Genomic DNA, 23,432 nt, shown 5'->3' on the forward strand with positions numbered 1-23,432 from the left:
ATGCGCCTCAAGTACCCAGCTTCAGTGATAGGAAAGGCTGTGCCACTGAACCCTGCAGGACACCTACTACATTAGGCCTTGCTACCAAGGCATGGAGTCATAGCATCTATACCTAGTAAACAGAAACAAACACAGAGAGCTGCCAAAATGAGGAGACAAAGGAACATGGCCCAAATGAAAAAACACATCAAAACTCCAGAAAAAGAACTAAACAAAATGGAGATAAACAATCTATCAGATGCAGAGTTCAAAACACTGGTTATAAGGATGCACTAGTAACTTAGTGAGGACCTCGACAGCATAAAAAAGATCCAGTCAGTAATGGGGGATACAATAATTGAAATAAAGAGCAATTTACAGGGAAACAACAGTAGAGTGGATGGAGCCAAGAATCAAATCAATGATTTGAAACATAAGGAAACAAAAAACAACCAGTGAGAACAACAAGAAGAAAAAAGAATCCAAAAAATGTGAGGACAGTACAAGCACAGCTGATACTCCACAGAGGGTAGAGGTTGGTGGTCAGTGGTCACAGCCAGTCCTTGCAGCCTCTGGGACAACTTCAAGAGGTACAACATTGGCATCATAGGGGTGCCAGGAGAAGAGAAAGAGCAAGAAACTGGAAACCTACTTGAAAAAATCATGTAAGGAAACATCCCTAGTTTGGTGAAGGAAATAGACATGCAAGCCCAGAAGCACAGTCACAAACAAGATGGATGCAAAGAGACCCAGTGTAAGACATGTCATTAATTAAAATGCCAAGGTTTAAAGATAAAGAGAGAGTCTTAAAAACAGCCAGCAAGAGGAAAATAGTTAAGTTACCTACAGGGGAGTTCCCATAAAACTCTCAGCTGATTTCCCTAAAGAAACTTTGCAGGCTCGAAGGGACTGGCAAGAAATATTCAAAGTCATGAAAAGCGGGGACCTGCAGCCAAGACTGCTCTACCCAGCAAAGCTTTCATTTAGAATCGAAGGGCAGATAAAGAGCTTCCCAAACAAGAAAAAACTAAAGGAGTTCATCATCACCAAACCATTATTACATGAAATGTTAAAGGGGCTAATTTAAGAAAAAGAAGATCAAAACAATGAAGAATAAAATGGGAAAAAATACATATCTCTCAACAATTGAATCTAAAGAACTAAGACAAGAAGAACAGACAGAATCATGGATACAGAGATCATTTTGATGGCTGCCAGAGGGGAGGGGGTGTAGGGGAACGGGTGAAGAGGCGAGGGGATTCAGAAGTACAAATAGGTAGTTACAGAATAGCCATGGGGTTTAAAGTACAGTATAGGAAATGGAGTAGCCAAAGAACTTATACGTATGACCCATCAACATGAACAAATGTAGGGGGATTGTCTGAAGGAGTGGGGGGGTGCTCGGTGGAGGGGTGCAAAGGGGAAAACATTGGGACAACTGTAATAGCATAATCAATAAACTATAATTAAAAAAAAGAAATGTACCATAAAAAAAGAAAAAAGAAAGTGGCTAAGAATCAAGTTCTATTTAGCAATGGAATTCATGCTGAGACATACAGAAGAATGTACCAGAATCTCTGAGAATAGGACCTTTGCCAGCTGATCAAGAGAGACCCACAGAGGTCATGTTCTAAAGCAATGCTCTGACAAAACCTGAACATGCAAAGACATATCCCGTCTTCTCCCAATTTATCAAAGTCTTTTCCTTTTTGCCAGTTATCTCTTTCATTTGATATTCTCACATTCACTTTAGATTTAGTATCACCCTGGCAGGTTGCCAAGTTTCAGAACTACGGAAGTAGTATTACAACTAAGGATCAAACTAAACTTGCAAATAATTTTTCAAATCCACTGGGGTATGTTTCCACTTTTACAAAATGTAATTCTGCTTTCTCTATGTTCTTTACCCTCTTTATGGTGATCGACTTCTACTGAAAACATCTGCTAGGAGAAAATTCTCTTAACTGTCCACAGATTCTCAAGAGAGAGGGAATTAAATGTAGTATATTAAATATTTATCACAGGATGATCTCTAGCAGGCCTTGGATATAGCAAACCATTAATTTCTTTCATGGTTAGACTTAAACAGATAGCTGCTTCTTCCCCAAAGCTAGGGATACACTGTATAAAAGCTTGCAATTGACTATGGCTTCTGAAATATCTTTGTTATTATCTCTCTTATATTAAGCATTTGGTAACTTTTAGAATTAACATAGTTACTTCCTGCTCAATAAACCCTCATAGAAATAGAAAGGACAAATGCTAGGACAAGTATGTAAGAATACAGTGATCAGTGCTGACTTGTAGACAAAAACCACCCCACAGAACCTGCATTATGCTTATTTTATATAAGCAAGAAGTAATTTGGAGAATCATGTTTTGAGGCTGTTGTTTTGTGTGTGTTTTTATCCTCACCCACGGACATTTTTCATTGCTTTTAGAGAGAGAAGAGGGGGAGAGAAGGGAAAGAAAGAAACATCAATGTGAGAGAGAAGCATCATTCAATTGCCTCCTGTACGTGCCCCGACTGGGGACTGAACCTGCAACCTAGGTATGTGCCCTGATCAGAAACTGAACCCTCAACCTTTTGGTTAGGGGACAATGCTCCAACCACTGGGCCACACTGGCCAGGGCCTGTTGTTATTTTAAACGTAACACTCACCTTAGTGATTTTAAGGAATTTTGAAGGGTCCAGTACCCGGCTATTCTTGGCCCCTTGTACAGTGTTCCACCCACCTTCATCCATTCTCTGCACACCTGCTGAGAGGAGAGAGAGAGTCAGTCTCTCATCTGTCTTACATCAGTTTGACAGTAACAGAGGGAGCAACAGTGTCACCTCATTGGCTCTGATCAAAACCAAGGAAAAAGAAAAGAGAAATGGTTAAAGCATTGCTCACAGTCTCTTTAACAGCCACAACATGAAAATATCAAACAGACCACGCTGCTTATATTGGATCTCCCATGAAACACTGAAGAAACCAACTTACACAAATGAAGAGAGACTTGAGGGCTACACAAGGGAGGAATAAAGCTAGTTTTTACAGACTTAATGACTCTGTTTATAGAGTTAATAGAACACTTTGGGAGAAATCAGATGGAAATTATTTATTCCAAAGTTTATTTCACTTAATGGTGTCAAAAGACAGTCTGCTTCAATCATTGCCTCAAAACCTGCTTCTTCAACCTTTCAGTTTCTCAAGCAAAAACCTCAATTCCTCTCTCTCTCACACTTTGCATCCATTTGTCAGCAAATTTCGTGGGTTCAACCTTTACAATATATTTGGCATCTAGCCCCTTCTAAACACTACCAACACCACCAATTTGGTTTAAGCAAGAAACATTTCCTCAATTAGTACACAAATCTCTTCAATGGCTTCCCTGCTTCCTTATCTTTCATCTTGGCAGCCACTGTGACCCTTGTAAAGCACAACTCAGGTCCTGTGGCACTTTTCTGCTTAAAACACTTCTGTTATCTCTCCATTCCACTTAAGAGAAAAAGACTCCTTATAAATGCCCACAGGCACTAAATAATCTGGCACTCTGCCTCTCAGACCCCATCTTCTACCACTCTACTCCCTATGCCATTCGACCCAGCCACACTCGCTTCCTGGCTGTTCCTTGAAAATGCTGCTTTAGGGCCTTTGTGCTTACCATATTCCCCTTGGCCTTAAAACTCTCGCCATATATATATACATATATAGACATATATATACACACATATATATACACACACACACACACATATATATATGACTTAACTTCCTCACTTGCTTCAAGTCTTTGCTCAAACAATACTAACTTCAATAGGCTACCCAACTTCCCTATTTATAGTTATAATCTCTACTTACAAATATTTATACTTAAGTATTTGTTTATTGTCTTTTCCCCTCAGTACGATGTAAGCTGCATGAGAGAAGTGACTTTCTCTCTCCTGTTAAGTGAAAGACACTCAATAAACATTTGTTAAATGAATGATGAAAGGCCATCAGACTATCCAAAAACATTTGATAGTCACATACTTCTTGATTTTCTCTGTGCAGCCTGATATTATAAGCAGACTTGCTTCTTCCTTGTTTCTATAACACTTATATCCTGGGACTTCTTCCTCTCTATTTGTTCTTTATCTGTCACTTTTCTAGGAGCTCTTTCCTTCCTTTAGTCAACTGTCGACATCCTCCATGAATTAGGTTTGATCTTTTCTCTCTCAATCTAGTTTGATAATAAATAAAAGTCATTACTGGAAAGGCACTGTGCTAGGTACTAGGGTGAGGAAGGTTTAGTGTGCTGTCCAATGAAACTTAAAAGTACAGTTTTTTCCTAGGAGGATTCATCTTTCATAACTTCACTATGAGATCTACTGTATCTGTGATGAATAACAGCTAATGGTTATTGAGTATTTACTATTTGCTGGTTGTTACGCTGAACATGTTTCATATATTACTACCTCATTTCATCCTCCTACAAACTCTCAGTACTCATATTAGATCCACTTTACAGATGAAGTGGTTTGTGCAAGATCACAGAGCTAGAATGTCAGAGATGAAGTTCAAACACAGACAGTCTGACTCCAGAGTCTATGCTCTCAACCTCTACACTGTATGACCCAGTCGCCGGCCTGCTGACTTACTGCAGAGTGGACAAATGCGCATTCCCTCTTGGATTCCCTACTGTCACCTCAAAATAAGCAGGCTTAAAGAAATATGATCATTTCCCTGTTCCAAAACTTAGCCCATGGACTTTCTATTTTCCCAGGTGTAAAATGCCTTTTATTTCATTTTTCATTTATTTTCCTGTTTCTTCCTTTTTATTCCTATTGCTACTAAGTTTCAACTCCTTCCATACGGGATCTCAGCAATAGCAATATTTCTGAGTTTGGCATACCCTTCGATTCAGCAAGTGAAGAACAGACTTATTTCATTTACATGCCTCCAGCATGGTATTACTCCCTTGCTCAAAAACTTACGTCTGCCAACTCAAGTCAAAACTTCTTAACCAGGCTCTACACTTCCAGGCATTTTTCCATTCGTTCTGAACACTTAGTTTTTTTGCAATAAGGTTTGTTTATTCCTCTTTAAATATGTGTATTTTAATTTCGTAACTAAAATTCCTCCTTTCCTTCCAAATACCTACCATCCGTCAAGACCCAGTTCACTTGCCCCTTTCTCAAATAAAGCTTTCTTTCAGTTTTCTACCACTTTTCTCTGAATTTTAACAGCCTTATGAGATGTAACGGAGAATACATCTCATAATTGATAGTATTTTCTATTTGCTTGACAAATGTTCCCTTTATTAGTTTTGCCTTCCTGGATAAAGTGCAAGCTGTAGAGCAGGGGTGTCAAACTCATTTTCACCGGGGGCCACATCAGCCTTGCGGTTGCCCTCAAAGGGCCGAATGTAATGTTAGGGCTGTATAAATGTGACTGCTCCTTAACAGTTAGGCGAGAGCTCGGTGCTGCTGCCGGGTGGAAACAAGGTGCCGGGCCGGATAAAACAAGGTGGGGGGCCGGATTTGGCCTGTGGGCCTTGTGTTTGCCACCTGTGCTTTAGAGGGAAAGAACCATATCTTCCACATCTTTTTATACCCTCATCAGTACTAAGTATACAGAAGATGCTCAGTAAAGTCTTACTGCTTACTCACTTTGAAATAGACAAAGCCGTCATGTTATTTCTTGCATCCTCTGATTTTATTCAATAACCTGCCTCCAGATGAAACCTCATGTACCAATTACCACTCTATTCTTTGAATTATTCTGATTTCATTTAATACATAAATATAGAGTCTTTCTTTTAAAAAAAATTTTATTTATTTTTAGAGAGAGGTAAAGGGAAGGAGAAAGAGAGGGAGAGAAACATTGATGTATGAGAGAAACATCAATCAGTTGCCTCTTGCACACCCCCAACCGGGGTCCTGGCCTGCAGTCTCGGCATGTACCTTGACCAGGAATCAAAACACAACCTTTCAGTTTGCAGGACGACACTCAATCCACTGAGCCACACCAGTCAGGGCTAAATACAGAATTCATGAAATCTGTCCCTCAAGCTCTTTTCATTTTTTAAAGATTTTATTTATTATTTTTAGAGACAGGGAAGGGAGGGAGAAAGAGAGGTAGAGAAACATCAACGTGTGGTTGCCTCTCTCATGCACCCTACTGGGGACCTGGCCTGCAACCCAAGCAGGTGCCCTGACTGGAATCGAGCTAGTGACCTTTTGATTTGCAGGCCGGCACTCAATCTACTCAGTGACATCAACCAAGACTGTCCTTCACGCTCTTAAGTTCTCTAATGCCCAGTGGACTCTACCTCTCACCTGGTCTTCTCTTCTCTTTGGTCATGAGCTGCTGGACCTTCCTTTGCTCTTCTTGTTCTTCTATTTTAGCCTCTTTGTGAATCTGTTCAATAGTTTTAGGCCCTTGATCTGCTCTTCGAGATACCCAATTACACTGTAAAAGGAGAAAATAGGGTTATCAGCCAGATAACTAAAAAAATAAAACACTAATTTGAAAGCACACAAGCACTCCTATGTTCACTGCAGTGTTATTTACAATAGCCAAAATATGGAAGCAGCCCAAGTGCCCATCAACAGATGAGTGGATAATACTATGGGAAATTTACACAATGGAATTCTACTCAGCTGTAAAAAAAGAAAACTTTACCCTTTGCAGTGAATGGATAAACCTGGAAAACATTATGCTAAGTAAAATACGCCAGTCAGAGAAAGACAAATATCTATGGTTTCACTAATATGTGGAATCTAATAAACAAACTGAACTAACAAGCAAAACAGAGACAGACGTAAATGGAGAACAAGTGACAGCTAGTGGGGATGGAAGGGGAAGTCAGTGGGTAGATGAATTGAGCAAAAAGGAAAAATGAGTTAGTTACCACGAGGTTGTCAGCTGGGAAGGGGGAAGGGAAGAATGAGGAAGACGTGCGGGGATTAACAAGTACAAATAGGTAGTTAGAGAATAGTCATGGGGATGTAAAATACAGTAGACAAAGAACTTATACACATGACCCACGGACATGAACAATGGTGGAGGGGATGGCCTGAGGGAGTGGGGGGTGCTGGGTGGAAGGGGGCAAAGGGGGAAAATCAGGATAACTGTAATAGCATCATCAATAAAACATAATTTTAAAGTAATAGATAAAAATTAAAAATTTTTGAAAATCTACTTCACACTTTTCACTGCTGGAAAGTGTAAAACACTTCGGCAGTTCCTCATCTGTCTTACAGATGGCACTGTGTGCAGTTTGGGGATTGGAGCTAAAGAACTACATTTTTCTCAGTCAACCCTGAACTACTTTATACCGAGCATTCCGACAGCCAGCGGATAAAAAGGCAGAGTGAAAGACTCGCCCAAATGTATTTTTATATTATTTTGTATACTTACAAGGAGTAGAGAGAAGAGTAATCAACAAAGATCAGGATTCTTTGGCCTTGTTTTGACCTGGGGTATTGCTACTCGGTTCATAACACACTCCATGGGAGCATTAAATCAAGATGACTGACATGTTTTTTTTCATAGCACAGTTTGGTAACCTACACAAAGTGTCACACCACTCCGTTCTCTGGTTATCCTCTCTATGAAGGACAAAACAAGTTGTCTCCTTGTAATTATACTTCTCCCTTTCCTTCCTACCCACCTATAGTCCCAACATTTGATGTAAGCACAAGTGTTTGGAGGACTGAGTGGAGTTTTTTATTTTTACATTCTTGTATTAGCTAGAGGGAAGGATGGCAAATATGTTTAAATCGGCATTCAGATCCTGATCAAATGGCAGTGGCGTTGGTAACAGGAAGGATTCTGAGGCCACATGGGCTTAGCAAGATGAAGGACCATCCACCAATGCCATCGGGTCTGGCTGCAGGGCAGGGAAGGGACCTGTATTCCCTTTCTCTCGTTTAGGGCCAGCTGCAGTACACTCCCTGCAGGAGTTAAGAGGAGAGAGAAGAGGTGGTAGTCATAAAAACTTTCTGGTACGAGAAATGAAGAAAATAAAAGCAGCAGAACAGGAAGGTTTATGGGAGAAACAATAGAGAAGAAAACAACATTCCCTATGAGCTAGGCACTGCACATAATTGCTTCACTGAATCTTTACAACATGTCTGAAAGGTAGGCAACATTCTTTTTATTTTTTAACTTTTTTTTAAAATTGTTGTTCAAGTATAGTTGTCTCCATTCCCCACCCCCCCGGACTCCCCCCAATGTCCCCGTTTTAGAGACTAAAAATATAAGGCTCAGGGAAGTTAAATGTATTCATTTTGAAGATGAGGCTTCCTGATTGTTTAGCACTCTAAGACTAAATTTGACCACAGTGAAGTCAGAATGGCTGATTTCAAAACGGCAACAGGGTTTGATAATCAGAGTAATGAGAAGAAACACTTAACAGGCAGGTATATGGGCGTTTAGTCCTTTCACACGGCCCCCCATGAACTTCGTCAGTTCAAGTTCTGAAACTTCTGCAGCGAAAGCATTAAGGTTTTACACATGCAGATACTAGGACATCCACTCCAATTCCTTAAGAGAGACTGGAGTATTAGCTCATTATTTTTCTACTTACCAATCTCAGGTCTATTACATCCTGAAGCATGAATCGAATCCTAGATGAGGTTTTTCTTTCTTTCACAATTTTCTCCATCTGATTAAAGTACTGGTCCATCCGTGGCTACAAGAGGCAAAGTCATTAGTATTCCTGGCTGAGGAATTCAAACGCAATTTTACCATGAAGAATTTTTAAATAGCCTAGCAATACAACTTATAACCAAAAGTTAATGTGGTAAAAATTTTAATCGAGCATATGACACCCAAAATAAAAGCAACATGTTTCAGGCAGCTGGCTATGGTCAAGTAACTAATTACAGGCCAACATAAATGAAAATGTCATATTGCAGCTCCCTAGAATCTTCCTTGAGAGAGAAGTGGTGATGTCCTTTTCCCCTTCCCAATCTTTTCTGCTGGGAATAAAGACAAGGGCTACACCTCAGGAATGACAGCATGTTGAGCTGAAGAAACTTGGTTTTTGATCACCTCTGAGCCACGAGACCACCCTCAGACTTCTTACCTCTGAGTTCTACTTGCACGATTGAGAAATAAACCTCGATCTTGTTAAACCACTAACATTTGGGGGTTTCTGTGACAGCCAAACATAATCCTGATTAAAATATCATGAAACATTTCTCACATTTCTTTAAACCATTTCTAATTTCCTGGACCCTTGTTTGTAGAACTTCACGTTATGTTTGAATTACATTATTTTTAATGATTTCTTATATTATGATTAGATAGCTGTGCCATTAATCAGAGCATAGAGTAACTTCAGAAAGCTACTGGGCTCTCTTCATTTCTGTATCACCCTCAGTCCTGGCCCATAGTAGCTTCTCTCCCTTTATTTCTGTTCACAATAGGCTGACACACACAAGTGACCTGTGAAGCGGTTATGTAGAAAAACGGCAAGGGGCACATAATCGGAACAACTCATAAATTGGCTTTTCTGTGACTTGGGACCTCTTCACTCGTGGCTTTAATGGAAGTGCGGTAAAGGCATGATGGCCAAACACTGGCAATGAGACGGGCAAGAAAGGAAGCTCAGCAGCCCTGATGGCTGGGGCAGGGTGGAACACTTCTGTCGGCTGTTTTAGTTCTTTTGCTGCTGACAGAATCCCTGCTGGAGGTTTCAGAGACTCTGAGCTTTTACCTTTGCTTTCTCAAAATCCAGGTCCTTGCCGATGGTAGTGAGCAGGCGACACAGGCACTCCAGGGATTCTTCATCGTGGTTCTTCAGCAGCTTCACCACACAGTCATGCATGATGGCTTCCGTCAGCATTTTGAGTTTGAAGAGCTCTCCGATGAACTTGATATTACCAATGGATCTCCGCCGGGCTTTGTCCTTAGCTTCTTCCAGTTCATCGTGGAGCCGCGTCCTCTCCTCTGGCTGTTGTGTAAGGAATAACAGAATTTGGATGATGAAAACTGTACAGTAGACACTAAGAACACACACTTAGATTCATGGTCTTTACCCCCTTTCTGGGTGTTAGGGATAACCTTTGAGAACCTGACTGCAACTATACACAAAATTTTGCACCCATTTCAGATTTCTGGCACTGAGTGACGCCTTAGGGTGGTTCTGAATCCCTGGCTTCGAAGGTTGAGTTGCTCTAATAAGAAGCATTAAAACAAATAAAAGTATTCTTGTAGACCCCAATATAGTACCTGCCACAGACACCTACAGTAGAGAGCTATAGTAGCTGCCTGCATGAAAACTCTCTTTATTAACACGAAAACTGCAATGCACTTCCTGTGAAAACACTTACAGCGCTGGCAGCCTCAAGTTCCTTCTGTTTCTTCTCAAAGACATCGTCGTCTGCTTTATCTTTTTCAAACTCTTTCTGGCAACGGTTCAACAGCAGCTTCCGGAAATTCACTGTGTTACCAGGCTTGTCTGCCATGGGCACTTTCAGCTGCATCCAGATGAGAACATGCAAAAGCAGCAAGGTTACTTAAATATGTTCAATGATTTTCTCAAAATATCTGTTTAATTTATTTGCAAAATAATTCTATAAGAGGTATACAATTTAGCTTCAGGCATGTCATATTTCAATGGTATAATGTCTTAAATTTTACATGGAAAATATACACATTCCTCTCATAAAAATATACTGTATCTTCTACGGATGGTTGTGCCTCCAGCGGACTTTGAAATCCACGTGATACTCTTACGACTATAACCCGGCCCTTATCTAGATATTGCAGGGCTACTACTTTTGTTTTTCTTACTACCATTGTAGTTACTTTGGTATAAAGGAACAAATAGAAATGACATGAACTTCATGGCCATAGGAAAACTGTCGTAGGTGAGATTCTTATTCTAGAAAAAAGCAGAAGAGGGAACACATTTGACGATTTTTGAGATATCATCTCCTCAGAAGAACGTCAAGACACTATAATGCTAGTACTTACCTTGATATATATATACTATGTTTATTATTTCAATTGACTAAAATATTCTATTTTACAGATGAATCCCCCCCCACCCCAAGCACCATTCTGAACAGCTATTGCATAACATGGCAAAATGGTGTTTACGGGATGACAAAGTGGCTCCCAAAGTTCTGAAATGCACGGTATTTGCCCTAGGTTTAGTGAGAGAACTTTGTAAAAAATAGGAAGCATTATGCAACTCACAAAGGTTAATGTTATCAACATACACGGATTTAGTTGCTGAAGAATGAATGGCTAGAGGAACTTCCTGAGAACCGAGACTATGACGCCATGGTATATTTGTGCTGGAACTGAGGGTACACCCTTCAACATATTCCCTATATTCCCATAGAGGGGACTTGCTAAGTCCACTCTAATTAACTGAAGGACCAAGTGTTTCATTGCATTTTATTTTCAGCAGAAAACATTAACTTAGGAAGAGGGGGAGATCATCAGATACTTTTTTAGACAAGCACAGAAAAGCTAACATGTTCTTACCTCTAAACTCAGACCATACAATTGGAAGTGACTATAGATCATTTCATAGCCAGGCCTACTTCAAGATCACACAAGGAGGTAGGAATTTAACCAGCCTTCCAGAAAAGAAACACCACTGCATGAAAGTAAAGGGATTTCCAAAGCAAAATTCAAAAGTAGACTCTTTTTTCTACCATTTAGGACCCAGAATTCGTAACAACGCAGTGCAAGAGAGAACCAAGGGGCATACTCATGGGCAAGGTGGTATGTAATAGAGAACCAGCATGACGTCAGGTTCCAGAACAAGCTAAAAAGGTTCTGAAAACCAGCACTTACATCCAATTTGCTACTTTAAAGAAACACAAGTAAACCAGTCAAAAAGTCCTATCCAGCTTCTTGACATATTCACCAGCATCACCTTTATTAACCCTAAGGGCATAACTGATAAGACGAAAACCACCCGGTCACAATCTACCAGCCCTAAAGAGATGTTTTTTCGCATTACGGGCTACCGTGTAGAAAATGGGAAGAACGTGGACAACAAACACTATGAAAATCCAAGCCACAATTTTATGGCGAGAGGGACCAAAATTAAAATGAGTCAGAAAGAATAAATTAAAACTTGTGACAGTTTGGTTTATAGGAACAAGGAGAAATGAGGTAAGGCAAGGGCGAATTTCTCTACACAGAAGGTATAAAAGACACAGCTTTAAAGGTACACTTTTTATGTAGGGAAAGGCTATGTTGAAAGGGTTGGGTAAAGAATCAAAAGATTTGCTCGCTTTCTTTTTAACAGAAGCAATTGTTTTAACCCAAGTCTCAGTCTCATTATGTAAAACAAGGGAGGCACAACACCTGTGTCTAACCTAGAGTATGGCTTTCAGCATCCAATGAAATAGGTTTGGAGGGAGCACTCTGTAAGTCACAGACGAGAAAGTTGTAACTGGGATATTGAGAACACGGGAATTCAAAGAGCACTGGAATCCTGAGTCATGAAATCAGGATGTGAATCTCAACTCTGTAACTAATCAGCTATGTCAATTTGAGTAAGCTACCTCACTGAGCCTCAGTCCCTTCATTTGTAAAAGGGGACATTCCAATGACTGTAGATTGAGCAACATTATAAAATAGCTGTTGAAACAGGAACTTTGGAGACAAGTCATAATCCCAGCTCTGTCATGTGACTTTGACCAAGTTACTTAGCTTCATCAAACCTGTTTCTTTCTACAAATGAGGACAACATCTATCTCTTAGGATAGTTGGAAAGATTAAATAAAATGATCTAAGTAAAGCAAACAGTGGCTAGAACATAGAGTCCAATAAGCAAATATAGCTATATGTAAACACTTGAAGCTGTATTTGACAAATGTTTATGCTTAAAAATTGAGAGTAACCTATATTGTAAGATAAAGGTAGCAAAGAACGTATATAACAATGTTTATATATAACAATGTATTATCACAAAGCAATTAGGGAGAGAACCACAAAAGGCAAGAGAAATGAGTATCTGCTATCCCCAAATAATGGTCATGGGACATTTCACATGTATGGGGCCTAAAGAACCTGCAACTGTGCATAAAACTTTTAAGTATGTTCATGTCTGAACAATTGGCAGAATGCCCACAGATCTGCATGTATATATATCTCTAAATGAGTGAACATCTAGTGACACAACTCCTTAAAAACTTGTTTTGGAACAAGATCTTAATGCCCTCTGGTTAACAGGGAAATATGGACTAGGCCAGTGAGCACATATCTTCTGAGAATAGTGATGCATGATAATTCTTTACTGTAAATCCAACAAGACGATGGCATTACGTTAGCATGTTATCTCCTGGGCACTGATTGGTCAGGAGACCCAATGAAATTGGTTAGAACAGAACACGGAGAATGGGTATCTTACTCTGTTAAAGCTGCTGTAACAAATAGAGAGACTGGGGGCTTACAGATATTTATTTCTCCCAGCTGTGGAGATGGGAAGTCCAAGACCAAGGTGCCGGGAGATTCTGTTCTTGGTGAGGAGCCTCCTGGTTTGCAGTGGCCTTCTCCAGATCCTCATGTGAGGCAGAGAGGAAGCTGCAGCGCCTTCCTCTTCTTACCAAGTTACCAATCACCTCAAGGGATTATGTGAAATTGTTTTTGGAAGGGGATAATACAAACATTTAGTCCGCAACACTGGACAAGGTCGATGCTGGCAAATGTGACCGTGGATAACGACAAAAATGACAGGTGATGTGCAATGGCCGGATAAAGATCTCCTGAGACAACTGTAATTTTCACTTAACTGTGTCCATGATCAGAACTAAGATGTTTCAGATGGGTTGTTTGAAAGACGGTTTCTTAGGCAGTCAGGGAATACAGGGTGGGGAGAAAGTAGGTTTACAGTTGTGACTGTGTGAGTTTATTCTTGTATTACTTATTATTGTCTTATTTTCCATATGAACAACTGTACCCTATTTCTGCCACACCCTGTAGTTTAGGAAGGCCACATGGTGTGCCAGATGTGCTGGAGAGCACCTACATTTTCACTTTCACACAGGAATGTGCTACCGGAGCGACATTACGCTGTAAACTAACAGTACACTGTGCTGAGGCCTGTCCACACACTGGTCAGCCAGCAATCTTGGGTACGAGTGTTGTCAGCGACGGTGGTCGTTTTCTTCTCGCAACAGGACCTGTACTCCTTATGCATGTGTTAGTGTTGAGGTAAACACTCCTCCCTAAAAAGATAACTCCCAGAGAATCATGAAGGGCTGTCAGCTCGGTGTTAATTATGGTAATCAAATACGAGAGCAGAAAATGGGAGGTCAAGCCTGAACTTGCTTAGCATGCTGAGGATTTCCGATGCTGTCTCGAAACATCAAGATGCTAGTGGTAACTTGTGGCTCAAGAGCCGTTTTGCCCCAGAAGCATGGTCTGGTCTGAAGTAAAGCATTTAGAATTAATAATATAATATAAACAAGTGGCACCCTCCTGCTAAGTCTAAAATGTGAAGTAAAGAGCAGTAATTCAGCTAATTATTACTCATGGGTCCATGGGGACATAGTATCCTCTACCAGTGGATTCCACATGCGCTACGAACACATCTATCAACATACGGCTGCATCAGGTACACCTGAAGAGGTATGTAGTACTGAGGGGTGCCCACAAGAGTGAAAAAGGCATGGTCAAATTATGAAAGGCTGTCATTTCTCATCGATCTTGTCTGCAAAGCATGTTTTATCTTTCATCAGGCGAGCTGCACATCCTTCCTCCAGGAGACTCCAGCCTCTTGCTGTTGCCCGAGGCCGGCTTTTCATGTCTGTAATTCCAGACTTGGTTTCCAATGAGACTTAGTTGTGTCTTCCTTGTTCTCTTAGCATCTCTTCCTAGGCTCAGCCTTGTCATTCTTTTCACATCCTGCTTTAAAACACTTAGAAAGTGGCAACACTACCTGGCATTAACAGGACTTACATAGAATGCTACAAAATCTACCTTAGGTGCCATTCTGTACAGCTGAGGAATGCATGCCTGACACACCACAGATAAAGAATAACAAAAGTACTGTCTTAGGGCATAAAATAAACTCAAGTTGTTAGTTTTTATTTTATTCATGCATTTACCCACTCACAACATGTCCATTATGTGCCAGAAACTATCGTAGGCACTAGGAATTTAGCAGTGGGGGGAAAAAAACCCCAAAATCCAAACACCAGAAAAAGTCCCTGTCTATATGAGCTTACCTTCTTGTGTTCCAAGATGGGGATTTTAATTTAAATTATGATTAAGACAAAAACACAGCAATTTAATGTTACCAATCATCCAATTAAAATTTTATTTAAGTAGAGATTTAGATACAGGACATTTTCTCTTGTCCATTCTTCTCCATTTATCACTTAATTCAGATGCCCTCCTCCTAAGAGAAGTACTGAATTCTGGTTAAATGCTTTGCAGCTTGTGAAGGTCTTGCAGGGCTCTTCGGTCACTCCTAGTTGAACTAGCAGAAGCAGCAATATACTCCAGAGGCACAGTGTACTATCTCTAATGATGCCCTGGAGCCTCGGTGCCAGAGGTTTCACTTAGAGCTTGCTAGAGGCAGGTAGCTGTGTATAGGTATCAATGTATCTGAGCAAACTAACCATGATATTTACAGAGTAACTTGGGAAAGGCAATACCATCACATCAATCTCCTCTGTAAATCTAAAACTTCCTTTCTAAAAAGCCTACCCTTAAGAAATGGAAAACTGACACAATATAATTGTATTCTCAATTCCTCACACCTAGATAATTGCTGCAAAGTAACAAAAGAGGTTTAAATGGAGATGTGTGATCCACATGAATGACATGGTGGCAGTAAAAAGGTTTAAAACCTGCTCTAAACAATGAGAACAAGCATTCTCCTGAATCTTAAAATCTCAACAATCTAAGCCAGGGTTTCTCAACCTAGGCACTACCAACACTCTGAGTTGGAGGACGCACTGCTGTGGAGGGCTGTCACGTACACTAGAGATGTTCAGAAGCACCCTGGGCCTTTACCTACTAAGATGCCAGTCTCTTAGACACTGCCCAATGTCCCGTGGAGAACAAAACCACCCCTGGTTGAGAACCGTGGATCTAGGCCATGGTTTAAGCTAAGGTTCTAGTGAAACAGCTATAAATGTAAAGTCACTATTTAGGCAATTTTGTAAATTTCAGAGAAAGTTGTGAGATAGGAATAATAGAATGGTTGTGAGGATTAAATTAGTTAGATGTCATCATTTTAGCACATGTATCTCAAAGAATATTGCTATAATTACACTTCTCCTTACTCTTACTACTAATATGACTGTATTATATGACTCTTAACTAGATGCCATTGTTTCAAATGAAGAACACTGATAATCCATGACAAGTGGGACAGGTCTACAACCTGTTACAACTATGAATCAGGACAAAGATTTTGCAATGTAACCTCAGGGTGTTCTCAGTAGAACATACTAATAACGACAATGAAGTTACTGAAATAAATTAATGAATACAATGGATAGGAAAAGAGCACCTCCTCCAGGTAATAGCTTAATTTTTTTATTCTACTGCCTTCGTCTTCTCTCGCTCGGTTGGTAGATAACATTTCTCAACTAATAATGATTTTAAAATAAAGCAGTGTTTGTGTTCTTGAAGGTCTGGAAAATGAGGCACAGAGTACATCCCTTTTGTCTGGTTTCACGAGAAACAGTATAGTAAACAGAAGATGGATAAAAAGCTGGTATTAGTGAAACACACAGTAAAATTTCAATTCTGGTCAACACTATCCCTTGGAGAAACAACTAGCTACCCTCCATTTTGTTCCTGACAATAAAAAATAACACAGCACACATTCATGGATTCATCGGCCAACTGTTAAATCTTAACATTTTCCCATATTTGCTTTAAATCTTTTACTTTTGAAGAAACTAAACATTAAAGCTCAAAAGCCCAGAACACTTTATTTTTCACTATTTTTCCCCTTTTTCTAACTTTTTAAGGTTCGACTCAATGAATTATGACAAAACAAACTCCCACGACCACCAGCAGGTGTAGTACCAGGTCGAGAAACAACACGGGCAACCCCGAGAGCTCCACCTGGATTCTCGTTCCAAAGCACTACCACCTCCAAGCCTCCAAACTTAATCCCATTATCCTATGTTTGTAACAACCAGTTTCTTGCTTTTCTTTGTTTTACAACCTAGATATACATTTCCAAACACTCTAATTTTCATTCCATTTTTGAACTTCAAACAAACAAATCACATAATACACATTCTTTTGAGTATGGATTCTTTAGCTAAAAGAATATGGCTTCTTATTCTCGTGAGATTTATCCACGTGTACAGTTGTAGTTTGGGTTCATTGTCCGAGTATGAACATGTAACAGATAATTCATTCCACTACTGATGGACAGTTTCAAACTTTTATCCATTATGAAAAATACTATGAACATTTTTGCATATATTTCACATAACTCCTGTCTATGTGTGTGTGTGTATGTCTATATTAATTACTATTCAAATCCACTGACTAAATAAATTGAGGTATGATCTTATTGTCATATGCAGGCTTATTTCAGTTGTTTTTTATTAGTCACTATTAAAACCAACACATAAACATTCTTGTATATCACTCCTGTGTACATGTTGGTGATTTCTCTGGGGTATATACCAAGAAGTAAAATTGCTGGGGGAAAGTATATGAACACCTTTAATATTACCATCCAATTACTCTCCAAAGTGACTGTATTCATCCTCATTAACACTTTTAAATATTTTTTCCCACTTTAATGGGTGTGGCTTGTATAGAATTGTGGTTTATCTTGTCATTTCCCTAATAATGTATAATACTGAGTATCTTTTTTTATCAGCCAATGGATTTTCATTTCTATTAACTCTCCATATTTAAATTGAGCTCTGTTTTCTTTTCTTCCTTAATTCTGATTTCAACATTTTGTTAGTTATATGTATTCCAAACAGATTCTCCCAGGCTCCGGCTTTATCTTTTTATTTTATTTATATCATTTGCTGTACCAAAGATTTGAATTTTAATATTCAAATTTGATATTTTTCCCTTCATTGATTATTTATCTCAAATCTTGCTAAAGAAATATTTTTTTCCACTGGGAGTTCATGAAGATAGACTTCTCAATTTTCTCCTGAAAGATTAACTGTTGATATTTAAAATTTCATTTCTCCCGTGATTGTTTGACTTTTGTATTTGGTGTTTATTAGGAACCCATTGCCATCCTTTTACTTCAGGCCCCCAGTGTCTCAAAAGTACATTAGCTATGGCAGTTACCTTTAAGGTAGAGGGAAAGGTACAGTTCTGTATTTATTGACCAGGGTGGCAGGTATGTTCACCTTGCTGACATACACTGAGCCATACACTTCTGTGTGCATGCCTCAGTGGTGTGCTAGCGCTGGCTCACACTAGTTCATAAGAGCCAACTGTTAAATAGGAATTTTGTGAATTAATTGTCAAACGGTTGATAGCTTAAAATCAGTCATGAATTAAAGATTTACATCATTAAATTTGACAAAAGCTACATGATGAGACATATTTCTTTTCCCAAGCAGTGTGAGTGTCTTTAAAAAAGTTTCAAAATATATATCCTTTGGAGTATGCGCAATTTTGCCATCAAGAAGTAAAAGGTCCAGCATGTGAAAGGATAAGTACACTTAGATATTTATTGCAGCACTGCTCACGGGTGCAAACAGAAGCCCCCAAACCAAATCACTAGAAACAACAGAATGGAGGGAGGTGGGGGGAGAAAGAACTTGCTGGGGAAATTATGGTACACACATATTATGAAATATCATGCAACTACCAAAAAAGCACGAGTAAATAGATTTGTAATGAGTAGGGAGAGGCCCAAAACATAATTAAGTGAAAGAAAGCAAACCACAAAACACTGTATATAATTCAATGAATACAACAAAAAAGCGCAAAAAAATCCTCTTAATACATGCGTCTATGCGTGTGTTTTTATATGATTCTATAAAGAAAACTGAAAGGATAAATTCGCATTGACTGCTTGGAGGAAAGGCAAGCTCACCTGGCTGGGGCTCCAAATGAAGAGTATTAAGTTTCTCTGTGTATACTGTCTTGTTCTAATTCTGATAGATTATTATTTTATAATAATAATTACTTAAGATAATCCAATAACGTTTTAAAATCTTATTTATGAAGATTACAGATCATAACAAAAGTTACATAAGTGGTTGGTTGGTTTGCTTATCTATGAATTCTTCCTATTCCAGTCACACTTGTCTTATTGCCAAGCCTTTTCAATGGTCATTTTCCAAAGGACATTTTTCTGGTATTAAAAAATATTAACAATTTTTCACTGCTATAGGATTAAATCCAAAATTAGTAAAGAAAACTAAAGTATGAGCCAGAATATGCGGGATCTAGTCCTCGTTCTATGTAGTAACGACAGGACGTTGCGGCTCTAACAGTGAATGAGGGACACGAGATGGAGAATCGGTTTACTCTCCGATAGCTGGTACGTTGTAAGGCAATGTGGCAAGTGATTGAAATAATCCTAGATTTGGATTTTAGCACTGCCACTTACTACTTATGTAACATTGAGAAAGTTATTTATCTTTTTTAAGTTTCAGTTTCTGATTCAATAAAGTGGGGCTAATACTACTGACATTTCAGAATTACATAACCTTTAAATTACCAATAATACATGTAATTTACCCATATTGCAATCTAGCAGGTACTGAATACAGGCTTTCTGTTACAACCACCATCCTCATTCTACAACCACCACTTCAAGACCTTCGCAGTTTTTGCCACCACCAATACAGTTCTGAATTACTCAGGGCAGTGATTTTCAACCTTTCTCATCTCATGGCACACATACTAATTACTAAAATTTTTGCAGTATATCAGTTACAGATCAGTTTCAGGGCTTACTATACGCTAAATACTCAGGTGGGAACTTTATATACACAGTCTCTTTTATTTTATTTTTAAAATTTTATTTATTTTTAGAGAGAAGGGAGGGAGAAAGAGAGGGAGAGAAACCTCAATGTGTGGTTGTCTCTCATGCACCCCCTACTGGGGCCCTGGCCCACAACCCAGGCATAACCCTACATTGGGAATCGAACCTGTGACTCTTTGCTTTGCAGGCCGTCTCTCAATCCACTGAGCCACACCAGCCAGGGCACAATCTTATTTATTTTAGTTTTTTCATTGTAATAACCTTAAGTTATATGAAGCAATCATATTTTATGGATTAAAAATGAGGCTTAAAGAGGTTACATAACAATTCGAAGATTATAAAGTTAGTAGTGGCAGAGTAGAAATTTAAAGTGAAAATTTTAAACCTGGAACTGTGAGACTCCAAAAGCGGCGTCTGTAATCATTATGTCATGCTTTGCTGCCTCAGATTTGAATACGCCTGGGGTACCCTGTTCTTTCTCTGTATTTGAACTCGTGTCCTCCCAGAGCCAATTCAAACTCTACTTGCTTCATAAAAGTTTGTCACTCTCACACCAACATAGTGATATCTTTCCCTCCAATTTGATTTTTCTGTCTAAACCAGCAATTTTCAACCTGTGTGCCGCAAGAATTCTCAAAACATGCACTACCTGACTATTTAGTTAGGGTGCTGACCTCTTTTCCTAGATTGTCAATAAAAAAAAAAAACAACAGACAACAGCCAATACAGTAATAACCGTCCGGTGTGAATGATTCACAATTATATCTATTTTTTTTGTCAGATCAGCAAAAAACATTATTTGCTGTGCTGCAGAATTTTAGTAATTAGTTTATGTGTGCCACAAGATGAAAAAAGTTGAAAATTGCTGGTCTAAACCACACATTTAGGCAAACACTACAGTATCACAGAATACCTTATAAGTGATTTTCTTCTTGTTAATGCTGGGGTTTTTTTCAATATAAATTTTGGGTTTCTTAAAGACAGAAGATGTAACTTTTCTAAGTCCCAACACACTTACCTACTACCTTTGACACAGGTACTCAAAAATATTGATAGAATGACAAAATTTTATACTTTCACAGCAATGCATAATCATAATGAGTTGTGAGAATAAAAAAACTCCAATATTAAAGGACAAACATTTCTGCCACAAGTACCCTGCTAACAGAGAAAACACAGACGTACATGCCCGTGTTGTACCTGCAGAACTGAGGACAGTGGATAGCAATCAGAACCGCTTTGGTCTCCCAGTCTGCCTCCCCCTACATTTGACCGGCTGAGACGGTTAAACGGCTGTACACAATGTAAAGAGAAAGAAGTCTAACAGTTTCTCAGAGGTGAAATTTCCGTTTTGAACCTTTATGTCCACAACTATCCTATCAGTTTCACTGAGGCTAGAATTAGAACCAACATGTTTTTCCATTTTGAATTAAATGTGAATGAAAGGTTTTGTTTTATTTCTATGAAGATAATGCCCCAGAAAACAATGCTTGCCCATGACAAGAATTTCACAGTGATGATTTAAACCATATTCCATCTTCCTCTTACTGGATGAAACCATATGTGCCTATTGCAGTCTAGTCTCCATAACCCCTCCAGAGGCAAGTATACATTTTATAAAAGATTTATTTTTATACAATAAGGATATTATCTTAATAAATGCTAAAAATATATTCTCCCCTTTACGTTGCCCCAATAACACTTCTGGGAAGAATGTGTAGCGAGGGGAGAATATACCTCTTGAAGATTTCTGGTTTTACTCCTTCCTCTCTTCTTACCGTTACTAGACATCGACACATGTTTGCGTAAGCCACAGAAAAACTGGGTTCATCAATAGCCTTCTCAAAGACCAGGTCAATGACTCCTTTCAGCCGCTCCTCCGTGTCAACGGTAAGTCCAGACACCTGCTTCATCAGTTGGTTGAACATCTGTGGTGTCAATTTATTTAAGATACTTCGAACTTTTCTAAAAAGTTCCTAGAAGGGACACACAGGCAAAAAAGAGCATTATAGCAACTGTGATAATATGATGCTTTCTGTGAGAATTAATATTTTGTTTATAACATATAAATTCAACTTTCCAAATTATTCTTTAAAGAATATTCTTATTAACATTAATATTATTTATTAATAATAAATCTCAAATGTAAATGTGAAGTAAAAGGAGCTGTACTGAAAATGATTCCATTTACATGATACTTTGGAAAAAGCAACATTATGAAAGTACAAGCAGATCAGTGATTAACAGAGGGGGACATGCGGGGAGAGGATGAATACAAAGCGGTACAAGGAAATTTCAGGCGGCTGGTGTGTCTTGATTGTGTAGGTAGCTGCATGACTGTGGACGTCTGCCAACAATCATGGAACTGTACACAAAAAAGTAAATTTTACTAAATAAATTGTTGCCCAGTAAAATTCATGAAATCATGACATAATAACTGAGAAGACCTACACAAATGTTTTGTTTGATCCCTTTCAAAATGTCTATTGGTATACAAAGATTTTAGTTATGTGCCAAAGTGTTAACACTTTCTCTAGGCAGGAGAAAGTAAATAAATCAATTTAAATTAAAAAAAAAAAAAAACTACTATTGCCAAGTTTTTTAGCAATGAGTCATTATTAGGGTTTTTTTTTAAAGATTTTATTTATTTATTTTTAGAGAGGGGAAGGGAGGGAGAAAGAAAAGGAGAGAAACTTCAATGTGTGGTTGCCTCTCGTGTGTCTCTTACCCGGGACCTAGCCCACAACCCAGGCATGTGCCCTGATTGGGAACTGAACTGGCGACCCTTTGGTTGGCAGGCCAGCGCTCAACCCACTGAGCCGCACCAGCCAGGGCAAGTCAGTATTACTTTTAAAACGAAAAAAAAAAATTCAGTTTAGAAGGGATGGGGGAGTCATTGCATCTCTCTAATTTTGCCTGTATCAACTGAGATAGTATTGTTTAGGTCTAAAACTGTAAACTATGTTTTACATGGAGAATAAAATTCAACAATCTTCAAATATCTTCAAATATTTCAGAAGATAAAAAGTTTAGAAGATAGGATAATAAAAAGGTAATTTATTGAAGTAATGTACAGCATATTTTAAAGTTGCTGAGAGTAGATCTTAACAATTCTCATCACAAGAAAAAAATTGTAATTATGTATGATGATGAATGTTAACTAGAATAATTGTAGTGATCATTCTGCAATATATAGAAATGTCAAATCATGATACTACATGCCTGAAACTTACATGTCAATTAGACCTTACTAAAAACATCTCCAGCACCAAACAACAACAAATTCACTGAAAATCATTTATTCCCCATAACTGAATATCTACAACCAATTCTGTATCAGATGCAAATAAAGCCTAAGGCACAATTATGGCCTTCCAGACCAATGACATTTAGAAGCAGAGACCAGGCAGTTACAAGTAGCATAGCAGAAAAAACAAGAGGTAGATCAGGAGCTAGAGAAGGGAGAAGTTTAGGCGCAAGAGCGATCAGAGGCAATGAGTTAGTCAGGGAATGCCTTTTGAAGAAAATGAAAATTGGGCCAGACTGTGGACAAAAAA

At 38.8% G+C, this 23,432-nt stretch overlaps 1 protein-coding gene across 17 annotated transcripts in view; it reads right to left on the reverse strand.

Annotated features, from left to right (window-relative positions):
• Positions 1 to 23,432, reverse strand: part of EIF4G3 (eukaryotic translation initiation factor 4 gamma 3) — a 271,653-nt gene that overhangs the window by 41,134 nt on the left and 207,087 nt on the right. For 12 of the 17 annotated variants that reach the window (XM_053921191.1, XM_053921184.1, XM_053921189.1 and 9 more), the window contains 6 exons: positions 21,654 to 21,851; positions 10,292 to 10,438; positions 9,676 to 9,912; positions 8,542 to 8,646; positions 6,287 to 6,419; positions 2,642 to 2,739 (listed from right to left, as the gene is read on the reverse strand). In XM_053921191.1, the coding sequence (XP_053777166.1) occupies positions 2,642 to 2,739; positions 6,287 to 6,419; positions 8,542 to 8,646; positions 9,676 to 9,912; positions 10,292 to 10,438; positions 21,654 to 21,851 (918 nt within the window). The remainder of the gene's footprint in view (positions 1 to 2,641; positions 2,740 to 6,286; positions 6,420 to 8,541; positions 8,647 to 9,675; positions 9,913 to 10,291; positions 10,439 to 21,653; positions 21,852 to 23,432) is intronic. The other 5 variants (XM_053921193.1, XM_053921192.1, XM_053921194.1 and 2 more) reach the window with 1 other exon arrangement.

This window comes from Desmodus rotundus, chromosome 3, assembly GCF_022682495.2.
Source record: "Desmodus rotundus isolate HL8 chromosome 3, HLdesRot8A.1, whole genome shotgun sequence".
In the NCBI taxonomy this organism is placed as follows: Eukaryota; Metazoa; Chordata; class Mammalia; order Chiroptera; family Phyllostomidae; genus Desmodus; species Desmodus rotundus.